Below are 20,756 nucleotides of genomic sequence, written 5' to 3'. Positions count from 1 at the left end.
AAACTTTAATTTCACACGACAAAATATCATTATTTGGGAGAAGAAAGTGTAATTACTATTAAGCATAATTATAACCAAAATGAAAAACAATAAAAAAATTAAAAGTTAAAATAACATAACTATAAATAAGTAAAAATTCTAAAATACTAAAATAAATATTTATTTTAAATGTATTTAATATAACTTAAGAATAAATACGATAAAAGATTATTATTTGAGAGAAAAAAATTTAATTGCTTTTAAGCATAATTATAACCAAAATGGAAAACAATAAAAAAATTAAAAGCTTAAACGTACTTAAAAATAAATAAAAATTCTAAAAAACTAAATAAATTATATTTGTATAATATTTAAAATGTATTTAATATATTTTAAAAATAAACAAATACACTTTTTTTATAATAATTAGTTAAAAATAACAATTAAATGTGGTTTAATTCTTTTAATTATAATTGTATTGAGTTCAGTTTTTATTCTTTTTTAAAAAATATTTATTCTAAATTAAAAAAAAAAATCATATTTTAATATTAAAATATAAATATTGAGAAAAAAAGCATGAAGAAGACTTTATTTTTGTTAAAAAGTATAAAAAAACTAAAGCTCAAATCATTTATTTTAAATATACGGAAAAATTTAAAACAAATTCATATTAAAATAAAAACTAAAAAAAAAAAAAATATTAAAATTAAATTCATATAATTGAAAAATATACAAAACCATTTTGAATTAACATAAATTTAAATACAAGAATTTAAAATTTTTTCCTTTTGAAAAATATTTATGTAACTTGAGTGAAATTATATGCAGTAAAAATAAAAAATTTAATTAAATGATGTTTAATTTTTTTAACCAAAATAGAAGAATCGAAATCTAAATTTTTTATTAAAAAACTACATCCTTTAATTCAAATAATATATAAACTAAAATATAATACAATCAATTAATATCGGTCGGTAACAAAAAAGTACCCGAAATATGTAAATAAAATGATAAACAATTTTTATTTTGTCGTCTTCAAAGGACTCCCCACCAGATGTAATACACTTTTTTCATAAGCATTACTGTAGTCTGGTAACTTGTGTTAAAAAAATCGAAATTTTTTTTGCTTAATTTGAAAGTACAATGTCTTTAGAATATACTTTGAAAATTTCGGACAGAAATTCGAAATATTTCGGGAGTTATAACGAGTTTCCTAGAGCGCCTCGGAGTCCTCTCTCTCGGAGTTGTTGAACTTTAAACGCGTTTTTCTCAAAACATTGTTTTTCTGGTCGTCCCGGTTCCCAACTTTTTTTCTACTGAACCGATAGGTTTAAAATTTTAGCAGGCTGTTCTATACACTTGTAGTTCTCGTCGGTACTAACGAGCATTTTTTTCACCTCTGCCGTTTTATTTTACAACCCTTTCTTTGCTAAAATAAAAGGATTTTTTTTTTCAAAGTCCGCCATTTTGTTATTTACCCTTGAAATTTAACTTCAATAGTTCCGACCAGAATGACATGTCTATAGATTAAGAATAATCAAGAATATTTGATTTCAGATAACATCAAGAGCCAAAATCACCCGGGCCACCCACGTGCATTTTGTTTTTGAGGTTCCAACTTCGAGTGACAATAATAATAGTAATAAAGTATTAAATTTTTTTAAATAATTTTTTTTTTTTTATATTTTCAATATGTAAATAAAAACACTCTAAATATTCAAGATAATTCATTTTTATTTTCCTATAAAAAACTACCCTCCAAAGAAGTCATGAAAATAGGCATAAGTTACCAGACTACTACTTTAAGCTCCTTCAGCGAAATTTGTTTAGAAATACAAATTTGAGACCAATTCCTTCTTCGATATTTTTATCCATTGTAAAAATCGCAACGCACTACTGAAAAGCTGCTGTAAAAAAACTGGTTGACAGATCGCGCTCATATTTAGCTTAGTAATTAAGGACAGTCCTACCAACTGAGAAAAATACCTTTTTTTGAAATATCATGTACCCGGGTAATTTCTGTTTGTATTTTTGTTCAATAAAGAAGATATCGTAACAAAAGATTTGAGAACATACTGGAATATATTGCATATACCATATTATAGTTTTAGACCGAAAACAAGTGAATTAGGTAATTCGTTTACCAATTTCCATATATCTCATATAATGATTTTTATTTTTCTAGCAAACTTTATGCCGAATATGTCGGTCGGTTTTTGAGTTGTATATTGAAATTACTTGCAAATATATGCTCGGGTATATTTGAGCAGTGACAAAAGTTAATACAATCAGCCCATACCTTTTTCTGTTCCAATATACTTTACATATATACATACGTATAATGAGGTCCGACTGATCTCGAACTTTGTCCAAATCTCATGTAAGGAATTCTGGTTAAATTTTTTCATTAAATATTAAATTCAGCTGCTTCCGTTGTGTTTATTTCAAATTTGAGAAAATTTAATATGTATAAATTTCACTGACGCGAAGTAAATTATATTAAACACTTTGAACTTCAGGCATAAGCTAATAAGATACCAAATTTAAGGGTAATTCATGCATAATTTCGTCGAAAAATGAATGCTGCATTCTTTCGAAATATTTTTTAACATGAAGTTTTGGCAACAGCTTAAAGTATTTGCCTGGTTTTGATACTCACAAGTTGGGAGAGTAGAAAATGTTGTTTTTCAACCGAACTTAGTGAAGAAAGGGTTTCTTTTTAATTATAACATTTATTTTTGGAAGAAAAGAGTAGAAAATGAAAAAGAGAATAAAAGCTCATAAAATATTTAAAAGTGTTAAATTTTAAAATATAAATGATAAAATGAATAAAAATAAATAATAACTTGCACTAAAAATAAGTTTGACAAAGGCTAAACAATTAACAAAATTAAGCCTTTAAATAAAAACTAAATTTTTATAAAAAGTATTTGCTAAAATTATCATTTGATATAGTGTGCTAAAAGTTTTGGTTAGAAACTTTATTGTAAAAAGTACCCGAAAATTTAAAATAAAACGCAAAATCCTCAATATATATTTTTTCGCTTTCAAAGTCATCCCCTCCAGAATATCATTACAATTTCCGGGTGCTTTTTTCACAATGGGTGTTGAAAACGAAACCACTAACACAGAGGCACAATGAAATCTGACAAATATTTTTGTTTATTTAATTGTTTTCGTTTGCGTTTTTAATTTCGTGTAAAAAAATAATCAGAAATAAAGTAGTTCCGTTGAACGAGTTGGCTACAAAAGTTTGCTACTAAAGGATTAGTGCAAAGCCAATGAAATGTTGCAAAATCCTTCTTTTTTTTTGTAATACTAACAAGCTGCAATAAGTTTTTGCATAAATAATAAATAAAAAAATTTCAAAAATTAAAAAAAAAATATAATAAAAATTTTGAAGAATAAAATAAAAAATTAAAAAATAAGAAGAAATATACAAAAATAATAAAAAATAAATAAATTTTAATAAAAGTTTTTTGAAATATTACTAAAATGAAACAAACAATATAAACTTTGTTAGGGAAAAAATAAAAAATACACAAAACTTTAAAAGAAATACAAACTCAGAAGCATTCTTTGAATGAAACAATTGAAAAACAAACCGAAAATTTAAATTTTGTGAATAAAATAATACATATATAAATACATATTGCATGGAGTCTATATAAAAAAACTATAAAGAAATAAAAAATTTAAAAAAATATGAAAATTAAAATAAAAAATTAAAATAATATGAAAGAATATTAAAAAATAAAATAAAAAAATAAAATAAAAAATAAAATAAAAAAATTAAAAACAAAATAAAGAACATGCATTTTAATAATAAAAAAGTATAAAACAATTGAAAAAATACAAAAAAAATATAAATTTTGTGAATAAAAGAATTTTAAAAAATTTTTAAAACAAAAGAAAAAAAATAACTTTTTGTCAGTATTTGCATAAAATGTAAATATAAGAATTATAAATAATTAAAAAAAAAATATTTAAAAAGCTATGAACAATAAAATAAGAAATTATGAAAATAAGAATTAATATAAAAAAAATATTGAAAAATAAAATAAAAAATTGAAAAACCAAAAACTCATATAAATCTTTTGAAAAAAAAAAATTAAAAACAAAACAATGCACAAAAAAAATTGAATATTCATTAACATTTGTGAATAAAAAAATATGAAACAATTGAAAAAAATACGAAGAATATAAATTTTAGGAATCAAAAAATTATACATATATAAAACATAGAAAAAAACACATTAACTTTTTTGAATAAAAAATTATAAAACAATTGTAAAATAAAGATAAACATTTTGTGAAGTGAAATTTTTAATTTAATTTTTTCAATTTTAAGTCATAAAATGAACTAATTTTTAATTATCTTGTAATATGAGTGTTAAATAATAAACTAGATATTTATTGATATATTTGTTTTACAAGCAGAAACCCCTCAGCGCTTTGGAAAGCAGAACTTACCAAAAAAAATCTTGAAGGAGTATACATAAAAGTATAGAAAATAAAATATAAAAAAAAAATATAAAATAAGTGAAGTTAAGAAATAAACAAACTAGACGCAAAAAATACGTTGTTTACAAAAAAGCTGGAAATAATAAATAAATAGGAAATAAAAGTAATTAATTTGAATAAAAGTAATTAAGTGAAATTATATGCAACAAAGTATTAAGCAAATTAAAAAAGCAACAAAAAATTAAGAAGCAAATTTAATAATAAAAAATAAGGAAACTGTAAGTAAATATATATTCATAATAAATAAATATTTGAAGTAGTGAAATGACTAAGAAAAATTTCGCTTTATCTACAAAATATTAAACGAGCGTTATAAAACACTTTTTTACACGCAAACACAGTGTATGAAAGTTGCAAATCAAGCTAAAATTTCAAAATTAAATAAATAATTTAAACAATTAAAGTTTGAAAAAAATATTCAACTGCTGCTGCTGAAAATTTACCGAAGCTACTTTAAATGCAAAACCTAACAATAATTTCGAAAATCACAGCATACTTTTCGGCTGCGCAACCACTCAAATTACCGCTACTTATAGGAAAAAGCCAGAAATGGAATTCAAACGCTATTTAAAACAAGAAAATTCGAAATGAAGTAATAACTGAAAAATTTCTGCTAAAGTTATTTGTTTTAGGAAGAATTTGCAACAAAAAGCACGCCAAAAAATTTGAAAAAAAAAACAAAAAATAACATTAGACACACATTCAAAGAGCAACGATTATAACGGTTTATCAGCAACTTAGTATACATATTAAATTAAAATCAATTAAAATAACATAAAAAGATTTTAAAGAAAATTAAAGTATTACACAAAATCAGCGAGAAGCATAAGTAATATACATATATACATATACATACGCATCCAAAGAGAAATATATATAAATATATATAAAATATTCAAAAATTAACTAAGCAACCTAGTGAAATTCAAACAAAAAAAAACCAAAAACACACAAGTTCATGCCACTAGCAGTTGTATCAATGTTGCAGCAACAAAAATGTTTAGAAACATTGGACGAGCAGCAGCAGCAAAAAAATCAAGCAACAGCGGTAGCTGAAGTAGGCAGCACTCAGCGTCTGTACGCAGAAACACGGCTTATAAACGCCGCTTTCGACGCCACTTGTAAGCAGGAACAACGCACAGCTTGGCAACATGTTACCGCAACAAAACAACAACCCCAACAGCAAGTTAGTAGCGAAAAAAGCTTACGCGATACTACTAATCTACACAATGTTGGGATAACAGATAAATGCATGCTAAATGCGGCCGCACGCCAACAGACACATGTGGCCAGCAACATTACACACACCACAAACACAAACGTAGCAACATTGGTTGAGCACACCGAAGCCAATGTGGCATTAGAAAAAGTATTAAATAAATCAAAACAACAAACAGAAACGCTCCATGTGGCAAATAGCATTGGCAATAAAGTGCTTAGCAACATGTTGCCGCAACATACAACGCTGGCGCGTTTGAAGACGAAACGTGCGCGCCACCAAAGTGTTGCTGCGGTGCAAAGTGCTGAGAAGCGTGCAAAAATTGCCAACGCCAAAGCGAAGGCAACAAAATTAAATACAACAACAATAATAACAACAACAACAAATCAAAGCACACAAAGTGCAGCTATGTGCGAAATAGCCGCGCCTACGGGTGAGCCGTCGGTCAAGCAACAACGCCAACACCAACACCATAACACCGAAAAGACGATAGATTTCAATAGTCGACGGCGACGCGGACGCCTAAGGGCTGCCAATGTGCATAACGCTGTCTGTGGTAATGGTCTAACGGCCAGCGTGTGTCGCGCGCTGATGTGGCTGGCCAGATATTTGGAAAAGGTTGCGCACAATCGTGCTAGCGCCGGCTACGATCAAAGTGATCCCTTGCTATACTTGTTATCGGTGTTGTTATCGTTAATCGTTGTTAATGTAAATAGAGTTGCCAGTTTAGTGAATGAATACAAATGTGAAGTGAATAGCAATGCGTTGGCAAACACTAATAATAAAGTAAACAACACCAACCAACAACACCACCAACACACCAAACACCAACAGCGCTAAAAATAATAAAATCTCCAAATCATTACCAATCAGACCATTGAGTTGGTTAGCGAGTCTACCGAAGATGCTGGCAGTGCTGCTGAGTTGTTGCAATTGCCGGAAATTGGCGACGTCAACGAGGAGGTGGAGGAGGATAAAACCTCCGTAGACGCGCTTGAGTCTGAGTCCGAGTCCGAGCAAGTGGCTAAAGCGAAAAACAATAACAAAATAAACGCACAAAATACAGTTATGACGCTTGACCGCAACGCGTTGGCGCTCACCGAACGCGCCGGCTTAATGACCGCAAGAAGTGCAACGAAGCGTGGCAAGTCCAATTGCGCAGCAAACGCGCATGCCAGCGCCACAACAACAACAACAAAACCAACAGCAGGCGGCACAAGCAAAACATTTGTGGCCATGCAAATGCAGTTACTCTTCTATGCCTTCATCTTATGCACATCCATATTACTTCCAAGCGGCAATAATTTGGTGGCCGCAGCCAAGCCGAAATCCGCTACGCAATTGCAGCAACAAAAGCTATTGCAACAACAACAGTTGCTATTACAGCAGCAGCAACAACAGCAGCAACAGTATGAGCATCAGCATGGTCATCAGGCTCATCAACCGGCTGCCGGTCCGAATGGTGGTTTCGGTACGCTTGGCGGTTATGCTAGTGCCGGCATACCCGTCGCTTCCGGCGGCACGGCTGGTGCCGATTTGACACCGCCAACCTATCAGGTCGTTTCATCGCGCGCATCGAATGAGCAGGCGGAATTCATATTCCCCGCTGATCAATCGGACGAGCAAGTCTTCGATCAGGAGAATTTGAATGTGGTGGAATTGGATGATGACGACGATGATGAGGAGGAGGCGGGCCTGAAGAAAACGTACGGATTGCATGACAACGGTAAGTCAGTTATAATATCCTGCTAATAAATACAAAATTTAAGGCAGAAGAACAAAGGAAAGTGTGTAACATTTAGGGTGGTGATGTCAATCAAAGTATCCAAAAAATAATTGTAATAAATGAAGTGTGGGATAAACTATGAAATAATCCTCTTAAAGCACGTTCTACGGTTAATTAATGGTTGAAGCGTTTTATATTTTATCTAAGATTAAGCGATTGTTTCGTCATTGAGTACTCTTCTTTCGACCTATCTGTAAAAAGTCGAGAGAGAATAATCACAGCGCTGTTTCTCGACTAAAACTTTCTAATAAGATTACCTTCTCTATCAACGTAGTCCAGCTGGTTTGATATCTTCAAGATGCTGCCTCAGCTTAGGCAGCTTTATTCCATATTCAGTAGTTTCTTGGCACCACAAAATATGTGAATGTAACTGTTCAATTGAAATTTTCAAGTGATAACTTCAGAGTAGGAATAAGCTTAACCTAATCTAACATTTGCCGATTAACGGTTTGCTTAGTTTGAAAGACCTTTGTTAATGGTTGAGGCGTTTTTTTACCCTTTGTGTTTTTTTCTTCGATTGTTTATTCTCACACGCCTTTTTCTTTTATGGGACACACCTAATGTAGCATCTAGTCGGAAACCATTGTTTCACAGATGTTAACACTACTCTGTTTTTCGAAGAAATTGAGTGATTTTAGAACCAATCGGACTTTCACTTTTCTTAGGCCCAAATGGTTTTTACTGATCCTTCCGATATTTCAACGATGCCAGTAAAACTTCTGACTGTTTACCTTCGATTCTAAAATACAAATTCCTTTATCATATTCACGTGTTGATAGTTAGTTGATGTTGATGGCCCCCTGAATGTGGTTCGTTGTCAACAAGTTCTCGACCCTCTTTGTATAATTTGTACCAAAAAAAAAAAAACACTTGCATGCGAATCACCGAAGACCTTTTCTAACATTCTGTACATTTCGGCACCTTCCTACTTTGCGCATTGCATTATTTAGAGAAATTTTGTTTCATGTCAAGGTGTTCTCAGAATTTAATTAGAACAAATACCTGGAATATAGTATATCATAACATGCCAAAGAAGGTTCCAAAATGGCATAATGTACAACAGAACATTGGAATGAAACTCTTTCAATAAGTATATAGATTTGTAAAAATGTATTTAACAAATTTAATTTCATAAAAAGTACGAAAAAACTATCTTTGGAAAAAACTTCAGAATTTGTTTCATTTCAGTTCTCTACGTTGGTTACAGCACATATAGCAGAATGTGGGTTTCTCATCAACAACCTTCTTGAATATTTGAGAGATCATACATAATTCCAAAATTAGCATAATAATTATCAACAAGGCCTTCCTTTTTGCTTTGAAAATATAGAATATAGAATTTATAGGCATTTTTAAAATATGCAACTAAAAAATATGAGAATTTAACTTTAGGATTAAAAATAATACATAAACTCAAATGGTGTCCATTTTATAATTATTTCGGTCATAGAAAATGTCTGAATGCTGTAATTTGATATTATAGCGAGTATATGTGACCGATTTGAAAGATTTTGTAATTTTGACATGCTGACTCTAATGATTTGAGCAAACCCAAAATAGTCTATATATTTTTTTCCAAACTTTATATTCTTAAATGTCAGCATAAATATCATTATATGTACAATGTGACAAAAGAGTACCCAGAAATTGTAAATGAAACGAAAAGTATTTAAATATTTTGTATATATTTTGTTACGAATTTTGTTTTTTCTTTTCTGTCGACTGAAGACGGGTTCCACGGAGTAGCAATTTAAGTTTGGGGAACACGAAAAAATCACACGCAGCCAAATCTGGTGAATATGGTGATTGACTGATGGCATTCATTGCGTTAAAATTCGGTTACAATCGAGACTCGATGCGATGGTGCATTATCATCGTGTAAAATGAATTGTTCTTTCACAGCTCCGACCGTTTTCGACGGGTGTTCTGATGTAAACGCCTCAATACGGCTAAATAGAACTCCTTATTCACCGTCCGTCCTTCCAGAACAAATTCATGATGCTCCAAACCACGAATATCGAAAATTCAATGAGCAGCACCTTGATTTTAGAGCAGCTTTGGTTTCTGCTCGTTTTTCCTTCCATTCCGATGATTGTTGACTTATTTGTATGTCGAGCTTATCAACCCATGTTTCATCGCCAGTTATAATGCTCTCAATGAATGTGGAATCAAGCAAGCACAAAGAGACTTTTTTATGGTACTATTTTTTGAAAAAAAAAAAAAAATCAGTTTTATCGGAGGAATCGAGCAAGAACGCTTTTCATACCCAAAATATCTACTCGCGAGAGATATCTAGCTCTCTTTAACCCTTGCCTGATGAATGTCAAGCAACATATCCTTCACATTTTTAAAAATTAATAATTTTTAATAATTTAAAAATTTCCTCAGTTCGAAAGATCGACCGTCTTTGAAGGATTTATACCACTCGCAGGCTATTTGCCGTGAGCTTGACCTTACCGATAAAAATTTAGGCATTATGAAATGTTGTTTCAATCATCTAAATGCCTCACGTGGGTTGGGCGGGAGGAGGGTAATCCTTGGGTATTAATTTAAGATATTTTGTCAAATAAAAAACATACCCTACAAGTATTCGGTAATGAACGGTTAGTTTGTATGGCAGCTATATCGTACAGTGAAGCGATATTGTCGGCTTCGTTTTGTGTAATAATTACAGTTATATATTTTAAAAACTGTGGAATTAGTTAGCGTATATACAGGCAGACAGAGAGACGGACGTGGCTAAATGAACTCAGCTTGCCAGGCTTAATATATATATTATATATATATATATATATTATATACATATATGCATGAATACTCATATAGGAGCTCCAATGTTTTCATCTGGGTGAAATCAACTTAACAACAAAACTTAACATATCCTGTTCAGGGTATAAAAATATATAAAAAAGCAAAATATGGAATAAACTGCTGGCTATTTAGAGGTTACTCATACGCCATGTAGTAGATTTTCTATTTTTTTTTTTAAGTACATAGAATAACTCTTCTTTGGTGGGTAAAATATTACTGAATCCCAAGAGTTTTGAACTTTTTATGTGTTTACCTTGCAAACTTATCAATATGTAAATATGTATTAGTGATTTTATACATATATATACATATATATTGCTTTGGTATGATATATGTATATGGTATACTGAATAAGTTTGCATAGATATATGTGTTTGCATTTTCTCATTTGTAAGCATAGTGGCAAATCATAAAAGCAAAGCGTGAGCGTGTCGAAGAAATTTATGACTTTTGAAGTAGCAAAGTTTTCGCGAGTCATAAAAATGTCAGATACCAAGCATCTAAAAGAACTTTGGAAAAAATGAAGGATAAATATGGAAATAAATAATAAAAAAGGAAAATAAATAATACAAATTTCAATAGTTGAGATCATGTGGGTTTAGAGAGTGGAAGGTAATTTATTTGTATATGGGCCATTCCATCAATTGGCGACATGGTTTTGTACCCGTGGTTCTCCGATTTTGACCAAACTTTAGAACATCATAATATAGACCAAAAGAAGAATATCTGTTAACTTTTTAGTGGTCAAAGTTACTCCATTGTTTTTTGGCGTGCAATTCAAATTGAGATCAAACAAAAAAATGACTAATTCTTTTATTTTTTAACGACCTCAAAATTTTGAAGTTAACCAATTTTATGTAAAAAAATCTCAGCTTTCTAATAAAAATATTTTCAAAATCCAAAAAAAAACATTTTTTTCCAAAAATCCGTTTTTTGTGCTTTTCCCCCAACTTTTTCTATATCTATATATCTATATATCTATATCTATATCTATATCTATATCTATATCTATATCTATATCTATATCTATATCTATATCTATATATATATCTATATCTATATCTATATCTATATCTATATCTATATCTATATCTATATCTATATCTATATCTATATCTATATCTATATCTATATCTATATCTATATCTATATCTATATCTATATCTATATCTATATCTATATCTATATCTATATCTATATCTATATCTATATCTATATCTATATCTATATCTATATCTATATCTATATCTATATCTATATCTATATCTATATCTATATCTATATCTATATCTATATCTATATCTATATCTATATCTATATCTATATCTATATATATCTATATCTATATCTATATCTATATCTATATCTATATCTATATCTATATCTATATCTATATCTATATCTATATCTATATCTATATCTATATCTATATCTATATCTATATCTATATCTATATCTATATCTATATCTATGTCTATATCTATATCTATATCTATATCTATATCTATATCTATATCTATATCTATATCTACATATATATAAAAAATGTGATAAACATTGAACCGTGAAGGCTAGCCAAAGGTCAAAGCTGCTTAAGGAAGCGAATTTCTATATGAAAAGTACATGAAATTATATATGTGTGTATATATTTATAAATATATGTATAAAATATACATAATTATTTGTACTTAAGTATGTATTTTCCGTTCACAAAAACGTCTATACATTTAGAGCATGCTCGGCGCATTGGCGCCATATTTGCTTTGAATGCCAAAGTTGATTAAAATGCAGCAGTGAAACAAAAATAAAAAAAAATACTAAAATAATACAAAAAGTATACACAATAAAAAAGCAACAACTCATTTGACAGCTGCAATAATAATAAAATTGCAAATTGCAAATTGAACATTGAACATTTGTTCGTTGCATACACAAATGCTTGAGTAATATAAACATATATGACCCCCTGTGCATATGTGTGTGTGTGTTTGTGGTGCTGCGCTTGGTCGACAAAAGCGCATTCGCGCTCAAAAGTATGCAAAGTAAGTATATTGTAGTTCCGCAAAGTTTCATTGTGCAAAGACAAACATTGTTTGCGCCGCAAATTGTTCGGGCGTGAAATAGCTCATCGCATGGCGCAGCACGTGACGCCCGCCAACGCCATGACATTTAAACAGCTGCCAATAAATAATGTTTCGAAAGTGAAGGTGAAAATTGCAAAATAACGATTTAATCGAATGATGTTTTTCGTTTTTATGGAGCGACAATTTCCGTTTTGTTTTTTGTGCTGCCACTCGCTATTCGAAATGTTTTCTTCATAGTTTTGCTACAAATCATTTTGAAGGCAACTAAATACAAACTTTGTAAGACCCTCGCTTTTTCTGCAACACTGGTTTTATTTTTTTTTTTATAATAAGCTGGAAGTATATGGTTTTGCATACTTTAAGCACATTTATTTGGAAGTATGACGAAAAACTCATATCAAGGTGGCCTCACATACGTGAACTTTCGTGGTAAAATTTTTATGATGAATAGTTTTGACTTATACTTTTCTGTGCTAAATACATATTGAGATAAACAGGGAATTAAAATGTAGTAGCTGGACCCTTCTCCACCTGAACTCTTCAACAAAGTGGAGATTTTGCTCTGCTTACTACGGAAAGCACATAGGAAATTTCTTGTCATCGTTAATGCATCCGCAACCATATAGCAGGACGATAATGATGATTGACTTCTAGAGTTTGGTCTTTGTTCGGCGAGAGAGGACTTCACTTCTCATTTGCTTACTCAGTACGCAGTAGCACCAGTTGGCCAGAGTTGTTCTGCATTAGATTTCAAAGCTAACATTGTTGTTAGTGTTAATGCTCGTTCAAAGATAGGTGAAGTTGTCTATGTCTTTAAAGTTATGACTGTCAACAGTGACGGCCAAGTGACGTACGAGTACATTCGGGACGTGGGGTTCGTTGAGGATAACCCAGACTTCAGATTTTGTCTGAGTCTGGGTTTACTGCTTACGGGGCATGGACATCTGAATGCATTTTTGCATCAGAGGCTCCTTTCAGATACGTCGGGGTGTTTTTGTGGGGCGGGGTTTGAAAATTGGTCGCACTTAATTGCGGAGTGCCCGATGTACTCGGACATTAGTGATCTAAGTGGTATAGGGATTAGCAGGACTGATGGACGATTAGATGATAGTGGTGTGATCTCCACTAGTCGGAATACCGAACAGTTAGGGTCGTTTGCGCGTGAATTATTTAAGCGGCGAAGGCGGTTAGCTGAAATTAGGGTTTAGTTTTTGTTTGATTGGTGCGTGCATGTGATGTAAGCATGGGGTCCAACCCCTGGCCACCAGTCCAGAGCCGTATGGAAGCTCAACTGGTAGTAGTTTCGGCTACGAGGTCTAACCGGAGACTTAATTCTGGTACCACGGGGAGCAGGAGCCCTTGAAGGTAACTCCAACCTGCTCATGCGGACTGGCCCCTCGGGGAGTATCGTGGTGGTTGTGGTTAGAATCCAAATCGCGGGAAGAACTGACTTTGTCAGTTGAATGTGGAGTTGCATTGCAACCGGGTGCTGGACCCAAAGCACGGCAGAGGTTTTAGATGGGCCTCGAACCCTACCAAGGTGGTTAGTGTGTCCATTCCACACTGCCAATTGGTACTGAAAATGCTTAGCATTCTCAGGGCGCTGATCAACGCATTGATTTGATCCGCTGTGCTTTTGAGCGCCGTGGAGTAAGGCTGTCGTCAGCAGGTGCCCACGTAAAACACACCGGACGTTGTCAACAGTGACGTGGGAGCCAAGTCGCGAATGTGGCGTTGACAGGAGTTATTTCGTCTTCCACTCATTCCCTATCAGACTCATTTGCTTCGCTTCTTTGTCTGATCTGGAGGAAGCAGAACTAACGCAGCGGTTGTTGTGGTCAATGATATCGATGTCATCGGCTTACATCAGCAGCTGTACACTCTTATAAGAGATTGTACCTTCTCTATTCAGCTCTGCAGTTCGAATTATTTTCTCCAGCAGTAGATAGAAGAAGTCGCTCGATAGGCAGTCGCCTTGTCTGAAACATCGATTGGTATCGAACAGCTCGAAGAGCTTACACAGTCGTATTAGTTTTGCGGGGATCCGAATTCAGGCATAAGGGCAGTTCCTTTTCGTGCTGTCAAAAGCAGCTTTGAAATCGACGAAGAGGTGGTGTGTGTCGATTCTCTTTTCACGGGTGTTTTCCAAGATTTGGTATATGGTGAATATCTGGTCAGTTGTTGATTTTCCAGACCTATAGCCACGTTTATATGGTCCAATCAGTTTTTTGACGGTGAGTTTTTATCTTTCACCCAATACGACAGAAGCTTATATGCGAAGTTGAGAAGGCTTATCCCACGGTAGTTGGCGCAGATTGTGGGGTCTCCCTTTTCGTGGCAGAGCACACTTAAATTCCAATCGTTGGTTATGCTTTCGTTCAAACATATTTTACAAAGAGGCTGTTGCATGCTCCTTATCAGTTCTTCGCCGCTGTATTTGAATGGCTCGGCCGGTAATCCATCGGCTTCCGCCGCTTTGCTGTTCATCAGACGGGTAATTGATATTCGAATTTCTTTGTTGTCGGACAATAGAACGTTTTCTCCATCGTCATCGATTGGAGAATAGGGTTCACGGACTCCTGGTGTTACGCTGTCACTGCCATTCAGCAGGCTGGCGAAGTGTTCCCTTCATAATTTCAGTATGCTATGGGCATCAGTCGAAAAAAAGAAATCAAAAATTTAATTTGGCAAATAAAAAACTTCACTTTCAAAAGTCCAAAGGCCGTTTTGATCTACCTCTGCAGTTTTCTTGTTCGTATGCTACTATATATTACATAAGATCTATCTCTGCGCTCACATATGTACATGTTCATTAGGTTGGGTTGAAAAACTAAAATTGATTAGGAAATTGTTTACTCTACAAAAAAAATCTGTTATAATTTTTTGATTGAGTTAAGCGCTTACGAAATATTTATCAGCAAACATCAATGCATGTTAAAAGAAAAAAACAAATCTTTGGAACAAAAAATTTCCTAAAAATTGAGTTTTATTATTTGAAATGATTAGCTATAAAATTCATAAGAAAAAAAGTTGCAGCCTTTAATCTCTTCTAAACAGTTAGGTATATAAAAAAAACATTCAGTCATTTGACCCACCCTAATGTTGATATATTTATTTCCTTTTCACATGCAAAAAAGTGATTATATCACATTTAATAAATGAACATACAAGCATAATTCGACCATATTATCTGTAGTCTACCTCAACTCACTAAGCAAACGAGCGACGAGTTATGAAGCAAACGAGCGCTCGCTCACCAAACACACACACAGGCGCTATAACATTTTTCCGCGCTGAAAAATATGCTACTTCGTAATTTATATGGACACAGTTGCGCCAGGCTTGCGCTTAATATACGAAGAGCACTTGCCTGAATATTTCATTTTTCACTCGTTAATTTCTTTCTTCAAGATTTTAATTTTTTTTATTGAAAACTTTTTGCTCCCCTGGCACCAATGCCACGGCATCGTAGTTGTAGTCTCGTGTGGGTTTCTTCGCTTGGCACTCGCCAGCTCGTCAGCTCGTTTGCTTCCTGTTATGCGCCAGCACTTCCCCTCATAGCCATTGGGGTCGTTTTGTCGTCGTCGTTGGCTGCCATCATTTATGACATCATAAAATGCTCGTTCATGAGTGACGACGCTGGCGTGGCTGACGCCTGGCATGCCAGTGCGGTATATACACAAGTGCTGTACTTTCATTTTAGTTTCAGTGCAGTTTCTTTCTTCCAGTTCTTTTTTCAGCTGCCTGCAGTTGCATTGCAAGTTGGCAGCTCACTGCTTGGCAGTCTGCTTGCCAACCGTCCCGCCTTCCTGTCAATCTACCAACCGTTGTGCCGGCTTATCGCGGTACCCTGTCGAAAGTTGGTCCTTGGTGTCCTTGTGATCGCTGGTGGTGCGCTATCGCTTTTAATACGTAGAATTGCTGATTCATGCCAAATCGTGCAGTAAACGTGTTTAAAAATGTGCCAACTGCATTGGCAGTTGAGCCGTCGCCATATATAAATATATCCAGGGATATATATTTATATATATATATACATATTTATATATATACAAGTATATGTGATATATACATATATATTTATACTTGTAATATTCGTTGAGCGCTCGTTGTGTGCAGCTACTTTGTAGCGCAAGACGAGTATCAGTGCAGGCGTGCTGTGACATCGCGCTTACTGAGACAGCAGTTAAGTTGGCTGTCGTTGTGCTGTGTTGACCGCCAATGTGCGGTGTAGTTGTGTGGCTTAAGCCTTATTTGCTTCTTGGTATTCTTATGCGAAAGATTATTATTGAAGTATTGTTGGTGGCGTCTGCGACTATTGAAGTGTCCACTGAAATCGCTGCTTCGGCCGCAAGCACCGATTATAAGTATGTGCATATTGTTGGATCTTTGTCGTTTGGGGTATATACTTGTAGGTATCTGAAGGAGTCATCTTCATTTTGTTGCTTCTGAAGCAGCTTTGCTATTAAAGCAGTAGTCGTTAGTTTTCATATTTCACGCATTTCATTATTGCAATTACTTGTATTTTTATGTGTTCTTCACTGGTGCTGCGCAGATCTACTAACGGTAGACATATTGTATGTATTTTTAGTTAACTGCCATATTTGGTGGAGTATTTTCGAAATTAGTTTTTATACTTATACAAATGCAACTTGGCTGAAGAACAAATTTTAGACAATAATACTGACGACCGAGTAGTGAACCACTTATTGTTATACTTTCTAGACGACTTTCTATTTATTCATGCCACCAAGCTAGTAAATGCGCCTCTGAAATATAGAAACTGCAATAAAAAACAAGAAAAACGTTATCTTTTCTTTTAGTAACTATGTGTTCAGTTTGTATGGCAGCTATATGATATAGTGAACCGATCTCAACAATTTCTTCGGAGATTACATTGTTGCCTTAGAAAATAACCTGTGCCAACTTTTGTGAAGATACATTGTCAAATGTGAAAGCTTTCCATACAAGAACTTGATTCCGATCGTTCAGTTTGTATGGCAGCTATATGCTATAGTAAACCGATCTGAACAATTTCTTCGGATATTATGTTATTACCTTAAGCAGTAATCCATGTCAAATTTTGTGAAGATACCACTTCAAATGCGAAAGTTTTCCATACAAGAACTTCTTTCCGATCGTTCGGTTTGTATGGCAGCTATATGCTATAGTTAACCGATCTGAACAATTTCTTCGGATATTATGTTATTACCTTAAGCAGTAATCCATGTCAAATTTTGTGAAAATACATTGTCAAATGCAAAAGTTTTCCATACAAGAACTTGATTCCGATCGTTCGGTTTGTATGGCAGCTATATGCTATAGTAAACCGATCTGAACAATTTCTTCGGATATTATGTTATTACCTTAAGCAGTAATCCATGTCAAATTTTGTGAAGATACCACTTCAAATGCGAAAGTTTTCCATACAAGAACTTGATTCCGATCGTTCGGTTTGTATGGCAGCTATATGCTATAGTTAACCGATCTGAACAAATTCTTCGGAGATTACATTGTTGTCTTAGAAAATAACCTGTGCAAACTTTTGTGAAGATACATTGTCAAATGTGAAAGTTTTCCATACAAGAACTTGATTCCGATCGTTCAGTTTGTATGGCAGCTATATGTTATAGTGGTCCGATATCGACAGTTCCGACAAATAAGCAGCTTCTTGAAGAGAAAATGACTTTTGCAAAATTTCAAAACGATATCTTAAAAACTGAGGGACTAGTTCGTATATATACAGACGGACAGACGGACAGACGGACAGACAGACAGACAGATGGACATGGCTAAATCGACTCAGCTCAACATACTGATCATTTAAATACATACATATATACTTACTTACTTACAAACTACGTGACAAACTTAATATACCCTGTTCAGGGTGTGATCCATTTCGACCTTCTCTAATTGTTTAAGGAGAAACACAAAAACTTCAATTTTAATGGGAAATGTTTATTATCATTCGAAAGTACATTCTTTGGCATTTATTTTTCGAAGATTATCTCTTTCAAATGTTGGCGGCTACGGCTTTGATGGTCTATCCGTTGAGTTCAATTTTCGATGACTCGTCTGTTCGCGTACTTTCACTGATAACTGGCGATTGAGGGATTGTTCGCATAGATATGTAACTCAATATATCCCCACAGGAAAAAGTCTAACTGTACGATATCACACGATCTTGGTGGCCAATCGACCGTCCCAAACTGTAAAATTATCTGCTCACTGAAGTGTTCTCTCAATAAATGCATTGATTAATGCAATGAGTGGAAAGGAGTGCCATCTTGTCGAAACCAAATGTCGCCGGGATCACGAACTTCAATTTGAGGCGTCAAATAGTCGGTTGTCACGGCGCGATAACGGTCGCCATTGACGGTTACGGACTCACCGGCATCAATTTCGAATAAATATGGACAGATTAATCCACCGGCACAAAAACCACACCAAACTGTTGTTTTTTCTGAATGAAATGGCAGCTCTTGAAACTCTTCAGGTTACTCTATGTTTCAAATGCTGCAACTTTGCTGTTTGCATACCTATTGAGCCAGAAACGGGCCTCATCGCTGAACAAAATTTGGCTAGAAAACACGAATCTTCTTGGAATTTGCGTGCTGGACGTGGTATTATATATTCGGTCAAATATGATCCAATAATGAATGGTTTCAAGACGGGTGATGATGTTGGGAATAGTACACTCAGTAGGCCGATTATGTTGACCATAAATTGAGCGTTTTCTTTAATTTTCCTTTTCAATCCTATTGGGTTTCGTTCTGATGTAATAATGATCTACGCTTCGACCAGCGCTGAAGCTAGTCCCGTCATTGCTTCTTCTGCTTGATTACTCCACCGAAGCTACCATACTAGCAGCATTTATACCTTTTACTACCGACTCTTAGAAATATAAGTAAACTGAGGCTTGCACCTAAGGTCTATTGTTCCCTTCGCTGCCATAACGAATCACATAGGCCCTGCACACTCAGAAATTTCAATATCCTGGTGGGTGTTATTGAAGAGATGCGTGTGTTTGCTCAAGAGGCTATGCTCATGTTAAGTAGGCGCTTCTTGAGCCTACAGGGTCCAGTGTAAAATGCCACAACATTATTTATGTAACGGGAGGTTGATTGTACCTTTTAGCAACTTTGCCTGGCGCATACCAGTGAGTTTTTGCCAATATTTTATCTTCACTTTGCTTAACAGATTCGACATGGTAGAGGACGCGCAATGCAGAGTTCCGGACACAGCCCAGCCAGTTCATTTCCGGATATACCATTGTGGCTCGCACCCAAATGAGGTGCATTTGGTACCGAGCTGATGGACTGTTCAGCCGTTCATCGAGGCTAGCATCGAAAACAGTTTTCGCTGGAGCGTCATCATCCATTCTCCCAACCTGACCAAGCCAGTACAGATGGATGTCTATCCGCTGGACAATGTTAATGTCATTGCATTGCTCATACAGCACGTCGTTTGACCGAATAAGTAAAGAACTAAAAAATGTGTGAACGTCTTTTCTCTTGAACACTCATTAACATAATTTTTGACGTATTCAATATTTCTGTGCCACACAGAAACGACTTGTAGAGTGTTAATTTTGTCTGTTGAGTGGGGGATCTACATCCCCTTATACCAACGATTCTTATTCCTTGCTGGATTGCTATAAGCGGCAATATAATTGGTGTTGATAGCGATGTCGAAATGACCAAAGTCCATGGCTATTTAGAAAATAAGATCATTCTCTTTCACAATTCTGTTGGTTGCCTTCATTAAGCAACATGCAAAATGGCAGCTGCTCTCTCGATAGTCGTAAAAGAGATAGAGAGTGTCGATTTTATATTCTCGCGTACTTTCCAAGACTGGGGGCAATACGAATATTTAGTCAATGCCAGAACGATCAGGGCTAAGGCCGAAATCATAAAGTAAATCATTCACACAATATGCTTGACAAGAGATGAGCTAATGGATGATCCCTATCAACATATCACCGCTGACCATGACTAGTTGTGCAGAAAGATCGTCGGCACCCACAGATTTGTTATTTTGAATTCGCTGTATAGACTTGTGGATTTTTAGTTAGAAAAATGTTGCAAATGCTTTATTTTTTAAATTGAATAATAAATTATACAATATTTGGGGTTGGCTTCAGAAAAATAACAAGATTTTCATACATGTAATTTTATTTATATTGCTATATTTGAAGCATCTCTAGCTAATTTAATTATACAATGGGCATATTAGACAACTAATTCTTCTTTCTAAGCTCTTGCAAGTACCGAAATATCTAAAAATATTTTCAATTATTGATAATTGTGGTTTGCAAATGTTGCTTTCGTTTATAAATCTAAGTTGCTTT

General features: G+C 33.9%; 1 protein-coding gene across 1 annotated transcript in view; it reads left to right on the top strand.

Annotated features, from left to right (window-relative positions):
* The window catches only part of LOC126754207 (sodium/potassium/calcium exchanger Nckx30C), a 364,196-nt gene that overhangs the window by 19,030 nt on the left and 324,410 nt on the right, over window positions 1-20,756 (top strand). The window contains 1 exon segment of the mRNA XM_050466172.1: window positions 4,420-7,448. Coding sequence (XP_050322129.1) covers window positions 5,483-7,448 — 1,966 coding nt within the window. The 5' untranslated portion in view covers window positions 4,420-5,482.

This window comes from Bactrocera neohumeralis, chromosome 3, assembly GCF_024586455.1.
Source record: "Bactrocera neohumeralis isolate Rockhampton chromosome 3, APGP_CSIRO_Bneo_wtdbg2-racon-allhic-juicebox.fasta_v2, whole genome shotgun sequence".
Lineage (NCBI taxonomy): Eukaryota > Metazoa > Arthropoda > Insecta > Diptera > Tephritidae > Bactrocera > Bactrocera neohumeralis.
Note: the sequence above shows the minus strand (reverse complement) of the source record. Positions and strands in the feature narration are given on the sequence as shown.